This window comes from Uranotaenia lowii, chromosome 2, assembly GCF_029784155.1.
Source record: "Uranotaenia lowii strain MFRU-FL chromosome 2, ASM2978415v1, whole genome shotgun sequence".
NCBI classification, from domain to species: domain Eukaryota; kingdom Metazoa; phylum Arthropoda; class Insecta; order Diptera; family Culicidae; genus Uranotaenia; species Uranotaenia lowii.
The window spans coordinates 210,134,066-210,158,396 of NC_073692.1; the positions used below are offsets into that span (position 1 = coordinate 210,134,066).

The 24,331-nt window shown below is 33.4% G+C and overlaps 1 protein-coding gene across 1 annotated transcript in view; it reads right to left on the reverse strand.

The window, feature by feature from the left end:
* The window catches only part of LOC129742288 (nephrin-like), a 587,776-nt gene that overhangs the window by 67,622 nt on the left and 495,823 nt on the right, over positions 1-24,331 (reverse strand). The window contains exon 8 of the mRNA XM_055734170.1: positions 23,318-23,462. Within this exon, the coding sequence (XP_055590145.1) occupies positions 23,318-23,462 (145 nt within the window). The remainder of the gene's footprint in view (positions 1-23,317; positions 23,463-24,331) is intronic.

The window sequence follows — 24,331 nt, forward strand, 5'->3', positions numbered from 1 at the left end:
GGATGCGGCGACGGACAGTACAACGCAATACCGAAAATTGGAGCTCTTCCTGTATCTGCCGGATTGTTATTATTGCGTTTTTCTTCACTTCAAGAATGATTTTCTTGTCCGTTCTGGCATCTGTCTTGGGCTTCAGTCCTCTTCCTGGGCGATCCATCTCCGATCCGAACGTTTTCATCTTCTTCATGATTTTTGATACCGCTGTCTTGCTGATTTCGTAGTGCTTGGCCACTTCCCTGTGCGTTTGACCGTTATTCACATCACGAACAACCAGTTTCCGGATGGACAACGGAATGGAACCAGAAATTTATGCGTTCTCCATATTTTACAACTTATTCGAATGTAGACACCTGTTGGAATACTTCAGAGCCAAGCCAGTTGTATATGAAACGTCAAAATACACAAAACAAACAAATTCGAGGGGCCTCGCGATGGAAACTTATCGAAATTATATTGATTTTTGAGTTGGACACTTTATTTTGCCCATTTTTTTTCTATCAGTAAAACTTTCTTTTTTTACCAGCGCAACATTAACAAAAATTAAAAAGAACATAATAAACAATATTTTAAAAATTATTACGATGTGTTTTCGATGAATTTTCACCAGAAAAATAAAAGAAATTATAAAAAAATAATTTGGACACTTTTTTTGCCCCTCACTGTATTTGCACATCTGAAAAATTAGCTTTGTGTAATTTTTCAAAACCCGTTGGAATGTTGAGTTGAGAAACAAAAAATAATATTGAGCTTAATATCGATTTCTTGCAGAATATTTGTTATCAGCGTCATATTTGTACTTCCGAATAGTTGATTAAAACTTCTTAACGAAAGTCCATTCTTAACCCTTTAATGCATGACTTTTTTAAAATGAGAATTGTAGTTATTGATTCAGTGAAATAATAACATTTTAATTCAAATAACAAAACTCAACAGGTTTGAAATCGTTATTTTGAGTATTATAAAAGTTATGGCCCATCAAAGTTGAAAAATATTTTTTGAAATTCTTAGTTAATTTCAATACGATTTTTCTTATTTCTTTAAAACCTTGTTAATTGGATGCAGAAAGGTGTTTGTGATTGATTGAGATTAAAAAATTTGTTAGAATTTCCAAATCTGAAGAAATAACAGCGATTTTCCAAAAACCACTATTTTCAAAAAAATAAATAAATTTGATTTTTCAATTTTATCGCATAGCTTAATCGATATCTCACTCAGACATTAAAATATCGTAAAAAATACCATGGGCTAATTTCTTTCAATCCCTACAATATTTTTTGTGAATACGTCACTTAAAAATATTCACGCATTTTCGAGATGTTTGGATTTTGAACAGTGGTTTTTTAAACAACACTGTGCATTTAAGTGTAATTTAAGTCGAGGCAGTGTTTCTGTGTGTCAAAGTTTGAGTTTCAATACAGAACTCTTATTAACTTATGAATCGAAATTTACAATTAAAAATTTCTAAGACCAGAACTAATTGCGGATCGAATTCCGCAAGAGGCGAGCTAATTTTTTGACACGTTTGTTAGCACTTATTTTGTACTACGTTAAATTCATCACTTCATCTGAAAATTGTACTCGGAAAAAAATCTCCATGGGAAGGAAATGGGTTAAACCGCTAGCCTCCCTCATCCCCACGTTCGCACGGCCTCGTAAAATCGTATAAAATTCTGTTTAAAAAATGATTGAAAATTGAGCGGAACTTCCACAATATGGGTATTGGGAGAAAGGGCTCAAAAGGTAGAAGTCGATATATCTGATGCCATCTTGAAATCCAATATGGCGGTGGCTTCCGCTATTACCGACTCTCTTTTATTACTACTGTTCGCATGATTGACTATCATTCAATGATTATTGTAGTCGTTACACATGTGAGAAGAACAATTCAATTAAAGTGTGTGACACAATTGCGTATAATTTTAAGATCAGAAATGCCTCATCATAGGGGCAGAAACACACAAATAATTACAATCATAATATGCCTACGATTTATACATTAATGCTTAATACTATTTTACCTTACAAGCGTAATTACGCCGCTGCTCCGTTGTTGAGTGCACAGGGCCCCGGCGTACTTCCTTTAGACAGAATCCTTTCTGTCTTCTTCAATTCGCATGCAGATCAGCCGACTCGTAAGCCAAAACACTGAGTTTAATTCCCTTTGAAACTAGTGTGAAGAAGAACGAAGAAAACCAGAGTTGCAACAACCGTATCGCCAGGTTGTGTTGGTGAGCGAGTTCATTACTCCCAGTTTCGGATCAGCTGATTTTCGTTTCAAACACTAGGTTCAATCCTCCTTGAGCTTAGTGCAAGGATGGAAGAACCAAAACAAAATCGCGATGACGATATTCAAACAATATGTTGGTGAACTGCTCTCTGCTCCCGTTTTCTTCACCAACACCGCTCCCTGTCGATCTGCTCAATGCTTCTTTTGACAACACGTCACACACAAACACTATTCTTATACTCGACGATCACTACCACTAGTCTTCAACAAATGATATGATCTCTCCCAGCTTCGGGAATGAGAGACGTCCGCATGCTATCTTCGGTTGGTCGGGTATGCATGCGCTCGACACAGGTTCTCCAACACGAGTGGACTTTACGATCACTGTCTCACTTTCGCCACCTCACCATGTGTTTCCTCGAGTCGATCATAGCATCCTCAGATCCTCGGGTGTGTTAGGCATGGATTGATCTGGTTGGATTATTCTTCATCAACTGCGACGAGCCTGTATAAAAGCCCTGAAGGCAAAGCATTGGTTGTAGTGCTAAGCTATACTCTACCACCTATATATTCGATTTACCTCTGGGTTGAGGGCTTCTCCGTATGTTCCTTTTCTCCAAGCAGAGGCGCGGGAGTTTTCTTATTGGATTTTGGTTGCTGTGCCTGGGAGTGGGGTGCTGGTTAAACTCAGTTTCCTTCTGATTTATTTGAGCTTACCTTGATGTTTTGTCGTGTGTCGATCTATGACTTCGCATGCAGTCCTTACTCATGCAGATTCCGCAATGTGGCGGAATTGTTGAATACAATTCTGTTCCCGAATGGTTCGCTCCCATCCTGCCTCACTGTCGTTCACATGCATTAACGATCGAGTGTCTGGTCACCACACAAACGTGTATCGGTAGAGGAACGCAGGAATTCTATGATTTAAAATGCATTTAGGCTATTTGTACTATAGGCGTCTACGCAGTACCTGTAGTGTTACCATTATACTGAGGTTCTACTGGTCTGGCCAAAGGTTCTGTAAAACTACGTTGCATGTATGGTTACTCACGTGTTCCCGATAAGGAATGTGTGGATGAGTTCATGTATTTACCTGGGATTGCAAGTTGTTTAGAAACCTTTTGCCGTACTTTAATGGTTGTTGGGCATTACCTTTTATCGTGAACCGTTTCGGCTCCCACTAACGTTCCTCACGGTCGATCCGTTTGGGTTTTCGACAGCTCTCGAGGCGTGATCCGGGTGAGGGAATTATCTTATCGTTGAATGTTCCTAGGGAAACCAATTATCTGAGTAATTGTGTCGATACTCGTCCTCATTTCATATTACCTTTTATCATGCGTCAACTTTCTACCTCGGGGATGTTGTTTAAGGATTTGGAGCAGAACAAGCATGAAATTCACTTTCTTTCGACCTTCTGTCGTAGAAGACGTCGTTTTGCTTGGAACACTAGAATTGAATGACTCAGCGGAAGTTGTCTTTCCAGCTTTTGACAGTGTATTGACTGATGTCGCTCGCTATTCGAGCAGATCGGTTTCTAGTGGATAGCAGTTGACATAACTACAGTGAATATCTGATTTTGTTGACACTAAGCTCGTTCATGGAGTTTTATTCATTTCTTTGATACTTGAATATGAATAAATTATTAACGGTAATACCGCTTAGCTGTAAACGACTGAAAATTACATGAAACCTCCATTTTATAAGTATTGAGTGAAAGGGGTCAACTAGTTGAAGTCGAATTTGGCTATCCAACGCCATTGAGTAATCCCAAGTAGTTAGCTTAATAAATGCTCTAAGACTGGAAATCCTATGAAACCTTCACAATTTGAGGAGAAAGAGCTGCAGTTTTGGTAAAAATTTTGTTAAAAAAGAAAAAAAATAGTTAAATAAATTAAAAAAACTGAATCAAAGTAAAATAAAATAACACAAAATAAAAGAAAATTAAACAAGTTACAGCTAGAAATTAAAAATTGAAACCAATGTTCGGAAAATCGCTGAAGAAAAGAAATCAGCTATTCGTTTCAAGCCAGAATACTTACACCTCCGAGTGCTGTGATACGCACGTGGTGAACGTATCCGTTGAATGTTTGTCGAACATCAACACTAACTAGATACATAAAAATATACAATGCTCTATCGGGGGCTACCGTTGCTATTCGTCACGCGGCTAATCAACGGTGATCGACATACTTGATGATAACTTTTGAACGTTGTTCCCACACTATGTAGTTTATCTATAGGTGGGGACAACCAAAAACTTTAATATTAGTTCGTTGTATCCATACAGTTGTTTATGAACGGTTGTGACGTAACTCGACGCCATCACGGAGTCAAGTGTTAAGCGTCCAAATCCTACCATGGAAACTTATCAGGAGGAATGTTTGGGACGCAAATAAAGTTGTTTATTATTGAAAACAAACAGCGTCACCGTGCTGCGTGTCAGGAAGAAATACCGTAAATTACAGGGTGCTTTGATTGTGATTTTCGAAATTACATGAAACATTGTATGCCGTCGGTGAATGGCGTCTTCACATGGAGATGCTCATGAACGTTTGTGACGTAGCAATCAAAACATTGGAAAAACTGATTCTCACACTCGTGCAAGGGTAGTCTTGTCCCCACCTATAGATAAACCACATAGGTTCCCACAATCATTCAATAACGCCTACACTCGCATCATTGTTGATAATGTTCGTTGTTGATAGACGATCATGAATGTCTCAGAAGGGAAATCTGAAGGAATACCAGGACCACATGTTGAAAAAAACCGTAGCACATGCTGGACAGTTCATTACGGTTACTTAGTAATGATTTTGTTCTTCTACGCAAGGCGAAAAACTAAAAATCATATTGTGACCTTTACGCATCGCTCAGAACTGATACACATCAGTTGTGATCCTAGAAGGTTGAAAACCATCAAGGAAGGCAATCACCATCGAGACGTTCGTTGCTGATAGTCTGCGTCCTTCTTTACCTTATCATGTTTTGCGGGAATGTTTCAAATACAGAAGCGTCGTTGTCATGCATGATTGTTTATATAATTTGGTTGAAGAAGGAAAATTTGACTGCTTCGATTTTTTGGCTCTGAATGCAGTGAAGCATGGCTGATCGAAAATGATTGATTTTCGGAACATTGATTGAAACACATCAAGCAAAAATTTTATAAAAAAGACAAAAATGGATGAAATCAGAAAAATCATGATAATCAAGACAAAACAATAAATACTGGAATAGCATTCCAAAATTGCATTCATGATTCATTCAAAATGTAAAAAAACAGTTTTATTACAAAAAAAAAAACACAAACTGACATAAACTAGTCGTCACTTTTTTCCATTTAGAATATTTGGAGTTGAGACAACATATTCTATATGTGAAAAACAAATTTTGAAGTTATTTTGATAACTTGCAGCGGTTTTCTGTGAATTCTTAAGATGTCTCATAAGACGTAATGAACGCTCACGCGAGAATTCATCATTAAATTTCATGATTTTTTTACCCAAACAAGAAAAAGATATAGCTACAGCTGCACACGAAACAGTATTGAACGACCCCTCGTCGCTTTGTTTACAAAGTAAGTCTTAGCTATCATTGGATGTAATGGACTTTTGTAATCAGGTGTTATCCGGAAAAATGGATCTCGAAGGACATAGTTCGTGAGCTGTCCGATATAAGGATGTGCAGAAGTTTTGTATACCGTACAGTTAAAAGATACCTGGAGACCGAAAGTGCCAATAAACGGTATGGTAGGGGACGCCGACCTACGATGGTGACACCTGCCATGGCGAACATCGTCAAGAAGCGCCTTAAGAGAAATCCTCGTCGTAGTGCCACTAAATTGGCAGAGGATCTAAACATATCGGATCGAAGTCTTCGTCGGGTCCTGAAAGATAAACTTCAGATCAAACCCTACAAGATCCAAAAGGTTCATGATCTTTACGGTGGAGCAGAAACAAGGACGGGTAAAAAGAGCGCTGCGTTCCTCGACCGTCTGCGGCGAGTGGTTGAACTCAAGGGCGAACAAGTCGAGCTTTACCATTGAATTTTGAAAAAGGAATTTGTTTTCAAGAGAAATTTGAAATCAAAAGTTGTTGTTGTGATCAATTTATATGTATATTTCAATTAAGCACTTCAATTGCCGGACCCTGTATTTCGAGAACAGTCCTTAAGCTACAATTGTTACAATTGCACCTCAACTTAGTTCATCAGAAAGTTAATTCATGCAGCATTGGTTTGTTGTACTTGTAACACATCCGGCTTTTCGGGGTGTCACATCTTGACCAATCGGATCAGTGGAAAAAAAGTAATGAAATCTTGAAAAAAGTTGACCTAATGTGCTGTTAGCTAGTTGTGAAATAGCAGGAAGAGCCTTGTTTTTGTTTCTGTTGGTTCCGGTGCGTTCCGAAGAAAGTCGGAACTTGTGTGCTGCTGGGATTAATTGAAATGCTACTAATAATTAAGCTGTACGTAGAAGAAGTTCCTCGGCCGTGGAGTAAATTTGTTGTAAGAGTTGCCCGCCCGGTGACGCCACTTTACTCAAGATTGTTGTCCCAACTACTAGTTTAAGGAAACTGTTAGTTGGGGTGGGAAGATTCCGGAACGCTTCAAGATGCTCGATGCTCGGGATTAAGGAAAAACGGGCAAGAGTCAAGCAGCCAGCCAGCCAGTCGGGAGTTGTTAGTGAGGCAACAGATTGTTTTCCGAGACATTTCAGGCGAAAGTTTCGAGCAAATTGGATTTCTATGAAAATAGTTGCTGCAGTTTGTAGTTCACGACCGGCAATTTCGGACAGAAAGTTTGACCACTTTCCCAAAAGCACGGATTTCCGGCGGACAATGTGCTGCCAGGAATTTGCTTTTAGTTTAATAACGCAACAAAACGGGTTAGATGGGCCCCTGGGGGAGTTCAATGAGCAGCCGGATTTTATTCTTGGCCGTTGGAAGCGCCCGAAAGTTTCGTCCAAAGAAGCGACCTCAATTTAGAGAAAACGATTTTATCAAGTGGAAGGATTCGATACCTTCGCTGCAGCTGCTGGCAGTGCCAAATTTTATTGCAAGGCCTCACTAGAATCGAGTGGATTTAAAATTTATTTCATTTTTAGACGATTTTTAAAATAGTAAAAAAAGAATCTTTAATCTTGATTTTATTATCCAATTCAAAATTATGGACCTGTCTGTCATCCAGAATATTCTTAAATTGAACCTTCAATCTAGAATTAAAAACCATGAAACGGTGATTCAGAATTTGGACCCTAGAATATCTAACCTTAAATCTGTAATCTTAGAATCCGCCATCAAGAATCAAGTGTTTGGACTCAGGAATTCGGAATCGGAGTCGAGACGCTAAAATCTAGAAACTAGCATCTAGAACATGAAATATACAATGAAGAAAGCAGACTCTGGTATCTCGAATCTAGCATTAAAAATCCGAAGTTAGAAACCGGAATCTTGAACAAGGGACTTTATTCTGAGACTTTTATTACAAAATCTTTGATTTAAGAATCTCGAATTAAGGATCTTGAATTCAAGAACTAGAAGCCAGTAGTAGATTTTTTAATCGAGAACTTTCAGACATACTAGAATTCTAGAATCTCGAATGCATAATAAAGAAATCCAGCCTGAAGAATGTAGAATCAAAAATTAAGAATCTAGATTCAAAGGTCTAAAATCAATTAGCAATACGGAATACCGAATCTTTTAACCAAATTCTACAATCTAGAATATACACATAGAATTTTGAATCTAGAATTAAGGCATTTCGTACAAAAAAGAATCTACAATCCGAAAAATTGAATCTAGATTCTAGAAGGTAGCATTGGAAATCTGAAATCTTGAAACTTGAATCTGCAATCAAGAATCTAGAAGTTTGAATCACAAATCTATATAGAATTTATAAACATGAATCTAGAATCTAAAATTTAGAGTCGAGAATCAAGGATCAAGAATTTTAAACCGAGAACCTTACATCTAGGATCTAGAATCTATAATCAAAAATCTAAAATCTTAAAACTAGAATCTAGAAAGGAGTCTAGAATCCAGAATCTAGAATCCAGCATCTAGAATCAAGAATCTAGAATGTTGAATCTGTAATCAAGATTCTAGAAATTTGAATCTAGAATCTAGAATCAAGAATCTGAGATCGAGGATCTAAAATCAAAAAACCTAGCATTCAACATCTAGGATCAAGAATCTATAATCTATGATTTAGAATCTAGAATCTAGAATCTAGAATCTAAAATCTAGAATCCAGAATCTAGAATCTAGAATTTAGAATCTAGAATCTAGAATCTGGAATCTAGAATCTAGAATCAAGAATCAAGAATTAAGAATCAAGAATCTAGAATCTAGTATCTAAGATCTAGAATCTAGAATCTTGAGTCTAGAATCTATAATATAGAAACTAAAATCTAGAATCGGAAATCTAGAATATAGAAACTAAAATCTAGAATCTGAAATCTAGAAATTAGAAAATAAAATCAAGAATCTAGAATCTCGAATCTAGAATCTAGGATCTAGAATCTCGAATCTAGAATCTTGAATCCAGAATCTAGAATCTAAAAACTAGAATCTTGAATCTAGAATCAAGAATCTAGAATCAAGAATCTGGAATATTTATTTTATTTACATAGTATTCCGTCTCAAGACATAACTTGACGAACATAATTCCTAAAATTCACTCGGTTCATAGCAACCGTTCTCCAATTTCTCGGGCACCCCACGTTCGCCAGATCACGCTCCACTTGGTCTAACCACCTCGCTCGTTGCGCCCCCGCTCGTCTTGTTCCTACCGGATTCGTAGCGAACACCTGTTTTGCAGGACAGTCGTCCGGCATTCTCGCAACATGTCCCGCCCAGCGTATCCGGCCAGCCTTCACCACCTTCTGGATACTGGGTTCGCCGTAGAGGCGCGCGAGCTCGTGGTTCATCCTTCGCCTCCACACTCCGTTCTCCTGTACGCCGCCAAAGATGGTTCTTAACACTCGTCGCTCGAATACTCCGAGTGTACGCAGGTCCTCCTCGAGCAATATCCATGTCTCGTGCCCGTAGAGAACAACCGGTCTAATGAGCGTCATATACAGGTTACACTTCGTGCGAGGGCTAAGTCTTCTCGACCGCAGTTGCTTGTGGAGTCCATAGTAGGCACGACTTCCGCTGATAATTCGCCTCCGGATCTCACGGCTGGTGTCATTGTCTGCGGTCACCAGTGAGCCGAGATAGACAAAGTCTTCGACTATCTCCAGCTCGTCGCCGTCGATCGTGACCTTGTTATTACTGGACAAGCGGGTTCGGTCGGTCTCGGATCCGCAGGCCAGCATGTACTTCGTCTTGGACGTATTAATCATCAACCCAATCCTTCCTGCTTCGCGTTTCAGAATCTGGAATAACGAATCTTAAATCCTGAATCTGGAACCTAGCATCTTGAATCTAGAATCAAGAATCTTGAATCTAAAATAAAGAGTTTAGAATCTAGAATCTAGAATTTAGAAGCTAGAATCTAGCATCTTAAATCTAGAATCCAGGAACTAGAACATTAAATCTAGAATCAAGAATCGAATATCTAGAATCAAGAATCGAAAATCTAGAATCTAAAATCTAGAAACTAGAATCTAGAATCTAGAATGTAGAATCTTAAATCTAGAATCTAGAATCTAGAATCACAGATCTAGAATCTGGAATCTACAATCTAAAATCTATAATTTAGAATCTAGAATCTAGAATCTAGAATCTAGAATCTAGAATCTAGAATCTAGAATCTAGAATCTAGAATCTAGAATCTATTTTACTATTTTCAACAAACCAGCTTTATTCTTATTTATCGCATAATATTCTACCACTAAATAAAATGTGTGATCTGCAAACCCTATTATTTGTTTTTGATAGTTTACATTCAGAAACGAATAGAAATATTAGCTTTACCATCGGAGAACGATTGCATAACACTCGTCAATCAGGTCACCTTCAACGCAGTATTTCAACAACAACTCTAGGTCAATGTAGAATATCGTTTATTGGACCTACTAAATACAATGCATTGCCAAACCATATAAAAATTATAAACAATCGACTTGCCTTCAAATCCAAATTAATACTCTATCTCAAAGAAACTCAAGTTTGATAACCATCAACCATCATATTAGTTTTTGTAATTTTTATTTTTTTTGTTTTAACCTTTATCTATTTTTAAGACAGCCTTAGTTTAATTTAGTATAACCTTTTTTTAACTTTTTTAATCTAGTAAATATTTGTTTTGTTGGGAATCTCTAAAAAGGATATTTCATCCACTGAGATTCACATGTAACGTTATTATCGTATTTATTCTCGTCCATTCTCTCGCAACTAGTTTAAAAAAATCATTGGTTCCCAGCATGAGAAGAGTTTTATTCGCGTTTGTTATTGTTTTTGTGCTGTCGACATGCTGGGAACAGAAGCGTCCATTTCCAGGGAACTCAAATGAGTTTTTTGGTGTGGGGGAGTGTGGCGGGCAACATAAAGGTAATTTAAAAAAAAAAATCTAAAATCTAAAATCTAGAATCTAGAATCTACAATTTACAATCTAGAATCTAGAATCTAGAAACTGAAATCTAGAATCTAGAATCTGAAATCTAGAATCTTGAATCCGGAATAAAGAATCGAAAATCTAGAATCTAGAATCTAGAAACGAGAATCGAGATTCTTGAATTTTGAATCTAGAATTTCTAATCTAGAATATATAATCCAGAATTTAGAATCTAGAAACTTGAAACTAGAATCTTGAATCTAGAATCTTAAATCCTGAATCTGGAATCTTGAATCTAGAATATAGAATGTAAAATCTAGAATCTTGAGTCATGAATCCAGATTCTAATATCTAGAATCTTAAATCTAGAATCTAGAATCTTCAATCTTCAATCTTGAATCCAGAATCTAGAATCTGGAATCTAGAATCAAAAATCAAGAATCTAAAATCCAGAATCTAGAATCTTGAAGCTTGAATCTAATATATAGAATCTAGAATCTAGAATCTTGAATCTTGAATCTAGAACGTATAATGTAGAATTTAGAATCTTGAATCAAGAATCTAGAACCAAAAATCAAGAATCTAGAACCAAAAATCAAGAATCTAAAATCCAGAATCTAGAATCTTAGATCAAGAATCAAGAATCGAATATCTAGAATCTAGAATCTAGAATCTAGAATCTAGAATCTAGAATCTAGAATCTAGAATCTAGAATCTAGAATCTAGAATCTAGAATCTAGAATCTAGAATCTAGAATCTAGAGTCTAGAATCTAGAATCTAGAATCTAGAATCTAGAATCTAGAATCTAGAATCTAGAATCTAGAATCTTAAATCTAGAATCAAGAATCGAATATCTAGAATCTAGAATCTAGAATCTAGAATCTAGAATCTAGAATCTAGAATCTAGAATCTAGAATCTAGAATCTAGAATCTAGAATCTAGAATCTAGAATCTAGAATCTAGAATCTAGAATCTAGAATCTAGAATCTAGAATCTAGAATCTAGAATCTAGAATCTAGAATCTAGAATCTAGAATCTAGAATCTAGAATCTAGAATCTAGAATCTAGAATCTAGAATCTAGAATCTAGAATCTAGAATCTAGAATAAAGAATCTAGAATCTAGAATCTTGGATCTTGAATCTTGAATCTAGAATCGAATATCTAGAATCTAGAATCTAGAATCTAGAATCTAGAATCTTAAATCTAGAATCTAGAATCTAGAATCCAGAATCTAGAATCTTCAATCTAGAATCAAGAATCGAATATCTAGAATCAAGAATCGAGAATCTAGAATCTAGAACCTAGAATCTAGAATCCAGAATCTAGAATCTAGAATCTAGAATCTAGAATCTAGAATCTAGAATCTAGAATCTAGAATCCAGAATCTGAAATCTAGAATCTAGAATCTAGAATCTAGAAGCTTGAATCTAATATATAGAATCTAGAATCTAGAATCTAGAATCTAGAACGTATAATGTAGAATTTAGAATCTAGAATCAAGAATCTAGAATCAAAATTCAAGAATCTAAAATCCAGAATCTAGAATCTTAAATCTAGAATCAAGAATCGAATATCTAGAATCGAGAATATAGAATCTAGAATCTAGAATCTAGAATCTAGAATCTAGAATCTTGAATCTAGAATCTAGAATCTAGAATCTAGAATCTAGAATCTAGAATCTAGAGTCTAGAATCTAGAATCTAGAATCTAGAATCTAGAATCTCGAATCTTGGATCTTGAATCTTGAATCTAGAATCGAATATCTAGAATCAAGAATCTAGAATCTAGAACCAAGATACTAGAACCTAGAATCAAGAATCTAGAATCTTAGAATCTTAAATCTAGAATCTAGAATCCAGAATCTAGAATCTTCAATCTAGAATCAAGAATCGAAGATCTAGAATCAAGAATCGAGAATCTAGAATCTAGAACTTAGAATCTAGAGTCCAGAATCTAGAATCTAGAATCTAGAATCTAGAATCTAGAATATAGAATCTGAAATCTAGAATCTAGAATCTAGAATCTAGAGTCAAGAATGTAGAATCAGGAATCTAGAATCTGGAATCAAGAATCTTCAGTCTAGAATCTAGAATCTAGAATCTAGAATCTAGAATTCAGAATCTAGAATCTACAGTCTAGAAACTAGAATCAGCAATCTAGAATCTAGAATCTACAATCTAGAATCTAGAATCTACAATCTAGAACTACAATCTAGAATCTAGAATCGAGAATCCACAATCTAGAATCTGAAATATACAATCTAAAATCTAGAAACTAGAATCTTCAATCTAGAATCTAGAATCTACAATCTAGAATCTAGAATCTAGAATCTGAAATCTAGGATCAAGGAGCTGGATTCTAGAATCTTGAATCCAGAAAAAAGAATCAAAAATCTAGAATCTAGAAACGAGAATCGAGATTCTTGAATCTTGAATCTCGAATCTAGGATCTGAAATTCAGAATCTATAATCTTGAATCTATATCTAGAATGTAGAATTTAGAATCTATAATCAAACGTCTAGAATCTTAATCTAGAATCTAGAATCAAGAATCTAGAATTTAGAATCTTGGATCTTGAATCTAGAATATAGACTCTAGAGTCTGCTATCTAGAATCTAGAATCGAGAAGCAAGGATCTAAAATCTAGAATCTAGAATCTAGAATCTAGAATCTAGAATCTAGAATGTAGAATCTAGAATCTAGAATCTAGAATGAAGAATCTTGAATCTAGAATCCAGAAGCTAGAATCAAGAATCTAGAATCTAGAATCCAGAATCTAGAATCTAAAATCAAGAATCAAGAATCTAGAATCTAGACTCTTAAATCTGCTATCTAGAATTTAGAAGCATGAATTGTAAATCTTGAATCTAGAATCTAGGATCAAGAATCTGAAAGCTAGAATCTAAAATCTAGAATCTAGAATCTAGAATCTAGAATCTAGAATCTGGAATCTAGCATCTAGAATCTACTATCTAGAATTTAGAATCCAGAATCTTAAATCCAGAATCAAGAATCTAATATCTTCAATCTAGGATCTTGAATCTAGAATCTAGAATCTTGAATCTAGAATCTAGAATCTAGAACCGCGAATGTTCAATCTAGAATCTAGAATCTTGAATCAGAAATCTGCAATTTATAATTTAGAATCCAGAATCTTTAATTAAGAATTTATAGTCTAGAATCTAGAATCTTAAATCTGGATTCTAGAAATTCAAATCTTGAATCTAGAAATTGGAATCTAGAATCTAAAATTTAGAATCTAGAATCAAGAATCTAGAATCTAGAATCTAGAATCTAGAATCTAGAATCTAGAATCTAGAATCTAGAATCTAGAATCTAAAATCTAGAATCTAGAATCTAGAATTTAGGATCTAGAATCCAGAATCGAGAATCTTGAATCTAGAATCTAGAATCAAGAATCTAAAATCAAGTATCTAGAATCTAGAATCTAGAATCTAGAATTCAGAATCTAGAATCTAGAATCTAAAATCTTAAATATAAAATCTAGAAAATATTATCTAGAATCTAAAAACTAGAATCTTAAATCCAGAATCTAGAATGTAGAATCTATTATCTGGAATTTAGAATTTTGAATCTTTAATCTAATGTCTAGAATCTAGAAGCAAGGATTTTAAGTTAGGAATCTAGAATTTTTAAACTTGAATCTAGAATCTTTAATCTAAGATCTCTTATCTCAATTCTTAAATCTTGAAACTATAATCGAGCATCTAGAAACTAGAATTTTATATCCTGAATCGAGTATCTAGAATCTAGAATTTTGATTCTTGAATCTAGAATCAAGGATCTAGAAGCCATACATTTTAGTCTTGAATTTAGAATCTTATATACAAAATTATAATTAAAAATCAAGAGTTTAGAATCAAGTACCCAGAATCTATAATCTAGATCTTGAAATTTAGAATTAATCTAGCATCTAGAATCAAGAATCTAGAATCCAGAATCTTGAATCTTGAATCTTGAATCTAGAATGTTGAATCTAGAATCTTGAATCTTAAATCTAGAATCTAAAATCTGAAACTAGAATCTAGGATCTTGAATCTAGAGTCTAGTATCAAGAATCTATATTTTGGAATTGATAATCTAGAATCTTGAATCATGAATGTGGAATCTAGAGTCTAGAATCAAGAATCAAGAATCAAGAATCTAGGATCTGGAATCTATAATGTTAAATCTAGTATCTTGAATCTTAAATATAGAATTTATTATCAAGTATCTATTATCTCAAATCTAGAATCTAGATTCCAGAATCTAGAATCTAAAATCCAGAATCTTTAATCAAGAATCTAGAATCTAGAATCTTGAATCTAGAATCCAGAATATAGAATATAGAATCCAGAATCTAGAATTTAAAACCTAGAATCAAGAATAAAGAATCTTGAATCTAGAACCCAGAATCTATTATGTTTAATTCAGAATCTAGAATCAGAATCTAGAATCTGCAATCTAGAATTTAGAATATAGAATCTAGAATTCTGAATTTAAAATCTAGAATCTAGAATCTAGAATCTAGAATATAGAATCTAGAATCTAGAATCTAGAATCTAGAATCTAGAATCTAGAATCTAGAATCTAGAATCTAGAATATAGAATCTAGAATCTAGAATCTCGAATCTAGAATCTAGAATCTAGAATCTAGAATCTAGAATCTAGACTCTTGAATTTAGGATCTAGAATTAAGAATCAAGAATCAACAATTTAGAAACTAGAAACAAGAATATAAATTTTGAAATATAGAATCTAGAATCCAGATTATTGAATTTTGAAACTAGATTCTAGATTCTAGGATCTAGAATCTAGCACCAAGAATCTAGAATCTAGAATCTAGGACCTAGAATCTAGAATCTAGAATTTAGAATCTAGAATCTAGAATCAAGAATCTAGAATCTAGAATCTAGAATCTAGAATCTAGAATCTAGAATCTAGAATCTAGAATCTAGAATCTAGAATCTAGAATCTAGAATCTAGAATCTACAATCCAGAATCTAGAATCTAGTATCTAGTATCTAGAATCTAGAATCTAGAAGGTTGAATCCAGAATCTTGAATCTAGAATCTAGAATCTTAAATCTTGAATTTGGAATTTAGAATCATAGATTTACAGGATGGCAACGTGAAAGTGATTCACTATGTTAATTGCATAAAACTCAAACCATTTTTTTTATTCTTTTTGGGATCAATTTCAATGTCATCTAAATTGGAATCTAGAATCTAAAATTTAGAATCTAGAATCAAGAATCTAGAATCTAGAATCTAGAATCTAGAATCTAGAATCTAGAATCTAGAATCTAGAATCTAGAATCTAGAATCTAGAATCTAGAATCTAGAATCTAGAATCTAGAATCTAGAATCTAGAATCTAAAATCTAGAATCTAGAATCTAGAATTTAGGATCTAGAATCCAGAATCGAGAATCTAGAATCTAGAATCTAGAATCAAGAATCTAAAATCAAGTATCTAGAACATGGGTAGCCAAACCATGGCCCGCGGGCCACATGTGGCCCGCGTCTGTCTTTTTGCGGCCCGCGAAGCTTTTTTCAGAATAGAATGTTTTCCTTCTACATCATTGAAAAAAAAAACCGACTATATCAAGCAGAAGAGAAACATTTCCATGGTCTTCAATTTTAACAAAATTTTACATATTGTTTGTACTTTACTCACGTATTATGCAATTAATATTTGTTATTTAGTTACTTCATACAAGTGGTATTGAAATTGATCTCCACTATTCTGGGAGCGTTGAAAGTCTTCAAGCGGAAACTAGTATATTTTGGAAGAGTTTGGAAGGCGTCCGGGAGATATGCTCATAAATTACGAAAGAACTCGAATGACTCAGTACATTATAATGATAATAGGAAAGCAAAAAAATATTTATGTTTATTTTGAGCTAAAAATCACCGTATTTCAAAATCACTCACAACATTTTTACAAAACATTAATTTAGTATTTTTTTTTATTTTGTTGTCCGAAATTTTATTTGTCAGCTTCGATTGAAACAAATCAAACAGTAAAAAAAAGCTCAAATTAATTGAAAAAATTAAAAAAAAAAATGTAAAAATGTAAAATTATCACATTATATTGTAATCGCAACATTATCAGAGTTATGTTGGTACAAAACTTCTACTATTTGTCATTCGAATTCTATTTTTTTTTATTTTTTTTTTATTGAACAAAACAAACTTAACCTACATTTACAAAACCATTACACTTCTTTTCATTATTTTAACAAATATTTAAGTTACAATCAAACAAATTCTTTACAATATTTTTATTGTTCCATCTAAATTCGCGGATACTTTTTTGAAACAAATATAAATTTAAATTTGGAAAATTTTCCACGCAATAAGCTATATAACGTACTACTAACCACAATGCCGTTTTTTGGAGAGGTTCTTCGCAATCTATTCTTAATATATCTTCTATATTGACAAAAACAATTCTGTACCTTGTTCGTAATATTCTTTCTACCCATAATCTTACATCTTCGTTTGCAAAACACAAACTCAATCGATGTTCATTCGTATCAATTTGACAACAAATATCGCACAACTCATTATCCAGATTTCCAATATTGTATTCAGTAAGTTTCTTTTTGTTGGGTATTAGATTATTGAACAATAAATATAAACTTGATCGATCAGTGGACATTAAGAAAGAATAACCAATGATTTTCCAAAATGAGCTCCATGTTACGAGGGGAAAAATTTCTTCAATTTTGGGCTTGATCGTATCGCCAAAGACAAGGGATCTATATAATCGTTTAGTAGTTTCAATTTCAGGGCTGTTTTTGAGATGCTGCGCTTTCAAAATCCATTCTTTACCATTTCTCGTCAGTCTTCCTAGATGGATAAATTTCAGCAAATAATCTTCATTTGAAGGAGGAACTAGTATGTTTCTTACAAACAATGCTTTGCATTTTCCTTTTGGATCAATCAATCCCAATCCTCCTCGATCTATGTCTAAATATAGTTGCTTCCTTTCTACTCTAAACATATTATTTTTCCAAACAAATTGTCCAACTATTGACTTAATTTTAGCAAGGTGTTTATTTTTTGGAGGGTAAATCTGTGCTATGTACCAAAGCTTGGACAGGACAAACGTATTAATATACCAAACTCTTTCCAATAAACTCAAAACCCTAAAATTGTTTAGAGATGTCCTATGAGCAATGTCAGCAATCAGCTTTCCATAATTTCGGTCAACACTTTCGTCCCAAGTTTTTTTAAAAATCAACTCCAAATACTTTTAATTCATTTGCTTCTGGTATAAGAAAAGGGCCACCAGGGCAATTATTAATTCGAAGAAAACGAGATTTTTGTAAATTTAGCTGTATTTTAGAATACTTTAAGAAAGAATTGATTATTGTTAAAACAACATCAAACTCCTCAGAGTTTCTAAGAAACATATTAATGTCATCGGCGAAAGCTATTACTCTAAGGAACTTATCAAAAGTAAGTACCCCGAGTATGTTCTCATCAATTTTCCGAATAAGTGGCTCTATGTACAGGGCAAATAAAAACATACTGAGGGGACAGCCTTTTCGTACAGAAGATTGAATTCGTATTTCCCGAGTAAAAAATCCGTTGTATTGAACCTTGGAGGAAGCTTGGCAATAAAGTCGTTGAATACAGGATATGAACATGTCAGGAAAACCAAATTTCACATGTACTTTCCAAAGAAAATTATGATCTACAGAATCAAAAGCCTTGGCAAGGTCCAAACTGAGCAAAATACCTTGAAATTTTTTATTTTCCATTGCTTTTGTCATAAGTCGACGGAAGTCCTTCAAACTACTAGTACACGATCATTCTGGCACACAAGCGCTTTGTCCTCTATCAATTAATTTATCTATTAATAGTTGAATGCGATTTGCTAGAATTCTAATGAAAAGTTTATAATCTGTATTAAGTAAACTTATAGGTCTAAAATTATTTATATCAAAAGATTTTTCTTTTTTAGGAATCAAGGTAATAATACCATAAGTAAATTCTTTAGGAGGAGTAGAAGTTCCATTGAGGTATCGATTAAAAACATATTGCAAGTCAAATTTCAACATTTCTAAATGGCTTATATAGAACTCGTACGTCAATCCGTCCGGACCTGGCGATTTTTTCTTATTACTTGCCTTTAATGTGGAAAAAAATTTCTCCCTCTGTTAATTTTCAAATCTTTGTTTATCAACAAAAATTATTCAGTCTGTTAAAGTTGATTTTAAAAATATAAATCTCACACACTTTATTTTTACTTAACTTCAACTGAAAAAGGTAAAATTTTTCAAATTCAATTGAAATGGTATATCTTAGTATTAGTAACGTATTTTTAATTTACGTGCCATGGTATATAATCTCATAGACAGTGTTGGGCATTAAAACGCTGATTGCTAATTAATGTGCTTTGTTTTGGTTAAAATTGATTTTCTCTCCAAATTTGTTGTAAAAAATTTCCACCAAGAACATTTGACAAGCGAGATGACTGATATGAAGTTTCCCTCAGATTGTGGAGCTTTTTCTATCTGTAAGTTCACCAAAAATTAAGAGAGTAATTAATTTAGAAAATATGAAATTAGCAGCCTTAATAATAAGTAATCATATTTTTAAAGCCAGACTCTACAATAAAAATATTCAGCTATGTAAAATTCATCTAAATTTCAACTTGAACTAATTTGGTACTTACATATTACGAAAGAGGGGACTTTAAGAAAAATATATTTTTTTAAAGTAATTTGCTTTTACTTGTTTTTTTTATTTCAAAAATGTAAAATGACAATGATAATTTGAAAAAAAAATTAAATTATTTTTATCCTTTTATCCGAATTAAAATTTGATCAAATGGAAAATTTTAAAAGAACGATCATTAAAATTTTAAACATTAAGATTAGGTATGTGCAACATTTGAAAGCTTCCAAAAGAACAACACAAGAAAATAACACGGAAGATTTTTTATATTATTTTTCATTATTATTATTATCAAAAAGCGTAAGAAAGTTACATCTGAAATGCGAAAAACTTAGGAAGGGTATTTTATTTCGTATTTTATCCCGTTCTGCAGAGTGATCCTTATGGGATGAATATGCCCAGAAAGTTTGAAATATCTAAACACGCTATGTGTGTGAAGTATTGTCGAGGAAATTGAATTTAATTCATAACCCATGTATTTAGTCTGAATTGGAAGGTATAATCTTGTCTGTTAGCTCATTAAAAGTATATTAACATTTTTAAATTTTTGTTTTGATTTTTAAAACTGATAAAAATCTATACTGAATCTCGAAAATCTTCATTTTGAAAACATGTAAAAACATATTTGGCTAAATTTATACTTTAGGTAACCCACTGAAATTCGTTTGTATTTAATACTTAAGAAAAAAAAATTTTGTGTGGCCCGCAAGCAAGTCTCAGTACTAAAATTTGGCCCGCCTGTTGAAAATCTTGGCCACCCCTGATCTAGAATCTAGAATCTTAAATCTAGAATCTAGAATCTAAAATTCAGAATCTAGAATCTAGAATCTAGAATCTTGAATTTAGAATATTGAATTCAGAATCTTGAATCTAGAATCTTAAATATAAAATCTAGAAAATATTATCTAGAATCTAAAAACTAGAATCTTAAATCCAGAATCTAGAATGTAGAATCTATTATCTGGAATTTAGAATTTTGAATCTTAAATCTAATGTCTTAAATCTAGAATCAAGGATTTTAAGTTAGGAATCTAGAATTTTTAAACTTGAATCTAGAATCTTTAATCTAAGATCTCTTATCTCAATTCTTAAATCTTGAAACTATAATCGAGCATCTAGAAACTAGAATTTTATATACTGAATCGAGTATCTAGAATCTAGAATTTTGATTCTTGAATCTAGAATCAAGGATCTAGAAGCCATACTTTTGAGTCTTGAATTAAGAATCTTATATACAAAATTAAAATTAAAAATCAAGTGTTTAGAATCAAGTACCCAGAATCTTAATCTAGATCTTGGAATTTAGAATTAATCTAGCATCTAGAATCAAGAATCTAGAATCTAGAATCCTGAATCTTGAATCTAGAATGTTGAATCTAGAATCTTGAATCTTAACACTAGAATCTAAAATCTGAAACTAGAATCTAGGATCTTTTATCTAGAATCTAGAATCAAGATTAAAGAATCCAGAATCTAGAGTCTAGTATCAAGAATCTATATATTGGAATTGATAATCTAGAATCTTGAATCTTGAATGTGGAATCTAGAGTCTAGAATCAAGAATCAAGAATCTAGCATCTGGAATCTATAATGTTAAATCTAGTATCTTGAATCTTAAATATAGAATTTATTATCAAGTATCTATTATCTCAAATCTAGAATCTAGATTCCAGAATCTAGAATCTAAAATCCAGAATCTATAATCAAGAATCTAGAATCTAGAATCTAGAATCTAGAATCCAGAATCTAGAATATAGAATCCAGAATCTAGAATTTAAAACCTAGAATCAAGAATAAAGAATCTTGAATCTAGAACCCAGAATGTAGAATCTAGACTCTTGAATTTAGGATCTAGAACCAAGAATCAAGAATCAACAATTTAGAAACTAGAAACAAGAATATAAATTTTGAAATATAGAATCTAGAATCCAGATTATTGAATTTTGAAACTAGATTCTAGATTCTAGGTTCTAGAATCTAGCACCAGGAATCTAGAATCTAGAATCTAGGACCTAGAATCTAGAATCTAGAATGTAGAATCTAGAATCTAGAATTTAGAACCTAGAATCTAGAATCCGGAATCTAGAATCTAGAATCTAGAATCTAGAATCTAGAATCTAGAATCTAGAATCTAGAATCTAGAATCTAGAATCTAGAATCTAGAATCTAGAATCTAGAATCTAGAATCTAGAATCTAGAATCTAGAATCTAGAATCTAGAATCTAGAATCTACAATCCAGAATCTAGAATCTAGTATCTAGTATCTAGAATCTAGAATCTAGAAGGTTGAATCCAGAATCTTGAATCTTGAATCTAGAATCTTAAATCTTGAATTTAGAATCATAGATTTACAGGATGGCAACGTGAAAGTGATTCACTATGTTAATTGCATAAAACTTAAACCATTTTTTTTTATTCTTTTGGGATCAATTTCAATATCATCTATAGAAGCTTGCAAAGATTACGAAAAGCATCTACCCGCCTTCATCAAACACCAAGGTGAAGAATATGAACATAAGTACTCAGTTTATAACTCTAGTTTTTATGAATTATATTGAAATTGATTTGTAAAGGATATGACAGACGTTTGGAGTTTTATGCAATAAATAAAGTCACTTCAACGTTTCCACCCTGCAGAATCTAGAATTTAAAATCTATAATTTGGACTTCATGGCCTGCTTTCCATCATGGTCGACAAAAAAAAACTTTTCGGAAACCCTTATCCAGTAATTTTTGAACTCGGAAAACCCGTTTCTGATTGTTTTGGTACTCCAAATGAGATTTTATTATTCTACCTTGAATTTTGTTCGTTTTTCCATTCATTTTTAATTTGAATTTATTTTAACCAGTCCAGTTTAACTGGACGATTCACTAATTATTCTAAGTGTTGAGTTTTGATTCTTCTGCCTTTTTTTTATCAATTAAAAATTCTCAGAGTTTTCTTTGTGTTTGATAAATGGACCTTCGGTTCCGCCAGAAATTGTAACAAGTTCCAAATTTTCTAGCTTGAGGCCCAAAAGTTTGACAAATGGAGTTTGACCAGTTGAACCGCAAAGTGCTGCGACGATGACATTTATCTAAAATTTGAACGCTATCAGACTGTCGGTAGTCGGTTGGAAAGTCAGCTCACAGTCAGCAGCCAAAGGTCGACCATTTTTATGTCCCTAACGTTGAGCGAGCAGATTCCGCAGGTTTTTACGGCACACAAATTCCGTGGTCATGCCACGGTTTCACTCTGGAACCGAACCAAAGATAAACTTTTATCAAATGTTCCGAATCGGAATCGCAATTAAGCCGAAAGTAAAAAAAAACGGGTTAGACTATCTCAGTTCGAAAGCAAGTGACACCAGCAGCAGTGCGATGGTCCTGATGATGCTGTGAATGTTTTCGGTGTTGAGTTGAGACCTTCTGCGATTTGAACACTCCAAAAAATTTTGAACATTAACAACCATCTTAAATAATATTAAAGAACCCTGATTGCATGAGCATAGTAAAATATAAAATTTAAATGATATTTCGTTTAGAAATCATCCTAATTTTTTTCTCAGTGTGCCACTCATCGGAATCCTGCCAAAGCGACAGTGGAAATGTTTTGCCTTCCGAATGTTATTAGCAAAGTTAGTTTTTACGAGCGTTTGGTTCAAATTCAAATTTAATTAATTTCTTCCAGCAGCAGCAGCATCTTTCGCGGTATGTGAAAGATATGCCGATAGTTTGTTTTTTGTCGCCCCAACCCGCAGCAGAATGAAAATTGTCATCGCATCGAGATGTTGAAATGTGAACCCTTATCAAGGCGGGAATGACGGTGATTATCGGGTATGGGTGGAAAAAGCTTTTTACGAACTATAGGTTTGGCTTTTTGGGAGTGGGGGTAGATTTATCGGAACAGATGACTACTTACAAACGACCTCTATCTTCCAGGATGTTTCGAGGAACAGGCCGGTAACGTTGGGATTTTCCGCTCGACAAGTTATCAGCTTGCCATCGTCCTCCGTTGTTGGAACGAAGCTCAGCTCAGAACGCGTCGTGTTGTTCAAAGTTTCCTCCTGGAAAAGATTAGAGATCAATGACGGAACGAATTAGCATTTGACCTATTCGAACTCTTGAAAAAAAAAACTCTTTTCTGCTTTTCAAAGGCTAATCGCGTACGATTGAACATTTTTGTAGGCATTGTATTTTTGGCTATTTTAATGAGCAACTGTCGAACATTATTTATTGGAATTATAATAATTTTATATAATTTATCATTTATATAAAATTATTTTTTACCTTGTCATTTCTTAATTGTAGAGTTTATTAAAAGATTCCACGGTAATATTTTGAATTCGAAAAAAAAACTCTTCACGATTTTAAATGTGAATGCTTGATACGGAAATAAAACAAATATCCATTTTGAACTGAAGAGAATTTACTCAAAACACTGGTTTGATGATTGAGTTTAATTAAGAGATTATATTTTTTGTATTCAAACTTGTATAGTTACAGAAGGAAAAAGATGAATAATTAATTTTCGAAAATAAAGTTTTTATATTTTAAATTCATCATGTACAATTCATTATTGAAAGCTTTTAATGACAAAGTAAAGGGTGATACGGTCAAAATTTGGTCAATATCAACTTGACGTATTTCTTTCAATTTTGCATTCAAAAAACCTGAACATCCCTCATTTTGAAGGTGTGTGTGTATAGAATGTTGCTTTTATTTTGATTTTGGAATTCACTCTTCAGTTGTCAAAATGCCGTCCAAGGAAGAAGAGCAGCTTATCAAAATTTTGCTCGCGCATCGCAAAAATCCGAGCGACTAGCACGCAAAGCTGGCAAAATCGCTAAAAGTTGCCAAATCAACCGTTACAAATGTAATTAAAGTGTTTGGGGAACGTTTGTCGACAGCCAGGAAGTCTGGATCGGGGGGAAAT